Source organism: Helianthus annuus, chromosome 3, assembly GCF_002127325.2.
Source record: "Helianthus annuus cultivar XRQ/B chromosome 3, HanXRQr2.0-SUNRISE, whole genome shotgun sequence".
Classification (NCBI taxonomy): domain Eukaryota; kingdom Viridiplantae; phylum Streptophyta; class Magnoliopsida; order Asterales; family Asteraceae; genus Helianthus; species Helianthus annuus.
The window spans coordinates 34,439,413-34,441,289 of NC_035435.2; the positions used below are offsets into that span (position 1 = coordinate 34,439,413).

General features: G+C 43.4%; 1 protein-coding gene across 1 annotated transcript; it reads left to right on the top strand.

Annotated features, from left to right (window-relative positions):
- Positions 1–701: 701 nt before the first annotated feature.
- Positions 702–1,151, top strand: LOC110940241 (60S ribosomal protein L44). Its single transcript, XM_022181793.2, has one exon. It carries the CDS (start codon positions 721–723, stop codon positions 1,036–1,038), a length of 318 nt encoding a protein of 105 aa, XP_022037485.1. The 5' UTR covers positions 702–720; the 3' UTR covers positions 1,039–1,151.
- Positions 1,152–1,877: the final 726 nt, after the last annotated feature.

Consider the following 1,877-nt stretch of genomic DNA (forward strand, 5'->3'; position numbering starts at 1 on the left):
TTGAGTTTCATTTGGTCTTCTCGTTCCCAGGTATACTCTGGGCCACGACGAGCATTCCAACGAACTCGGACCAGAGGTATTCTAGTGTGCTTGAGAATCTTAACGTCTTGATCCATAATCTCTACTGGTTCCTCGACGAATCGCAGCTGGTCGTCGATAGTGAGCTCCTTTAAGGGAACTATGAGGGTCTCATCTGACAGACATTTCTTCAGATTTGACACGTGGAATACTGTTAGGTCCAAAGTTTTACGCTTATCTTTATTACGGTATTTTATGTTTATTTGCTTTTAATTATGTCTTGGACTTGGGCTAGGCCATGTGGGCCAATGGGGTAGAGGCTCCTATAAATAGTCTTATTAAATTATTAGTGGTAGAGCTCTCCATTGTAATAATGTAGCCCAAAATAGAGAGCCTTGTACCCGACAATCCTAGAGATTGTGTGCAAGGTTCTCGAAGATCGTACCAGACAGTCCTTGAGACTGTGTGCGATCTAAGCGGCGACACTATGATTTGTAATGAATATTCTCTTTTTGTTCTTATGGATTGATCTTATTTTCCGCATTCGATTAATCCTAGAGTGATATCACGGGTTTTTCGGGACTAACAAGTGGTATCAGAGCCATTGAAGTCTTTCAAAGGCTCGGTTTTGATGTCACTTGAAGAACAAGAAGAAGTTTTACACAGTGTCGGGGGACTTTTGCATCTCATCTCTCTTCAGCCATGGTGAACGTTCCGAAGACCAAGAAGACTTACTGCAAGAACAAGGAATGCAGAAAGCATACCTTGCATAAGGTGACACAGTACAAGAAGGGCAAAGATAGCTTGGCTGCACAGGGAAAACGTCATTACGACAGGAAACAATCTAGTTATGGTGGTCAAACTAAGCCCATCTTTCACAAGAAGGCGAAAACCACGAAGAAGATTGTGCTAAGGTTGCAATGCCAAGGCTGCAAGCATGTCTCACAGCACCCAATCAAGAGAGACAAGCATTTTGAAATTGGTGGAGATAAGAAGGGCAAGGGAACATCTCTCTTTTGATCAGTTTTGTGTAATTTTGTTGCAGCAGCTACTATTCTTTCTTTTTGTTGTAGCAGACTATTCACTGTTTTAAGTTTTCGAAACTTGTAATGCAAGTATCTGTTTTGATTTTATGTGTTGATTTCAGCTTGTGTGATTTAAAAAAAAACAAGTGGTATCAGAGCCATTGAAGTCTTTCAAAGGCTCATTTTGATACCGCTCGAAGAACAAGAAGACGCGTTGCAAGTGTCGGGGGATGTGTGTTCGTATATGGAAAGATCTCCGGTCTGTAAGATCTAGATATCACTACAGATCTGAAAAAATTCTAAGATCTGGTGTAGTCGCCGGAAGATGACTGGAGACGAGAAAGATAGAGTGGAGTTGCAGGTTTTCGCTGTCCCGGAGACGGAGGTGATCATCGGACAGCCGTCGTCGGAGATGATAAGAACGGAGACTTGGTTTTAAGATGAAAGATGATATGCCAGAGGTTGATGTGTACGGTGGTCGGATGTACAGAGATGGGGTGGTGACGTTTCAAAACGGAGAAAGAGATTCCGAAGAGGAGAGAGAGAGCGGCGGAGTTGTATCGCCTATGGCGAAGACGGCGTCGACGGTTTTACAGCGACTGCCGCTGATGTTGACAATGATAACCGGTGGAGACAAAGCCGTCAATGGGAATGACGACGTTGATGGTCTTATCTCGGACGGTTGTTGACAGTCTTGGAACTCCGATGATGACCGGCGACAATGGTGTCTGCCAGAATGATTTGAAGATGATCGGTGAATTTTCGTTGCTAGAATGAGAATGTGTACTGATCTCGGACGAATGAAGTTGATTTCGGATTGATGAATATGATGGA

Bases quoted from the DNA above. Each gene is read 5' to 3' on its own strand.
- LOC110940241 (XM_022181793.2), top strand. From the start codon at position 721: ATGGTGAACGTTCCGAAGACCAAGAAGACTTACTGCAAGAACAAGGAA.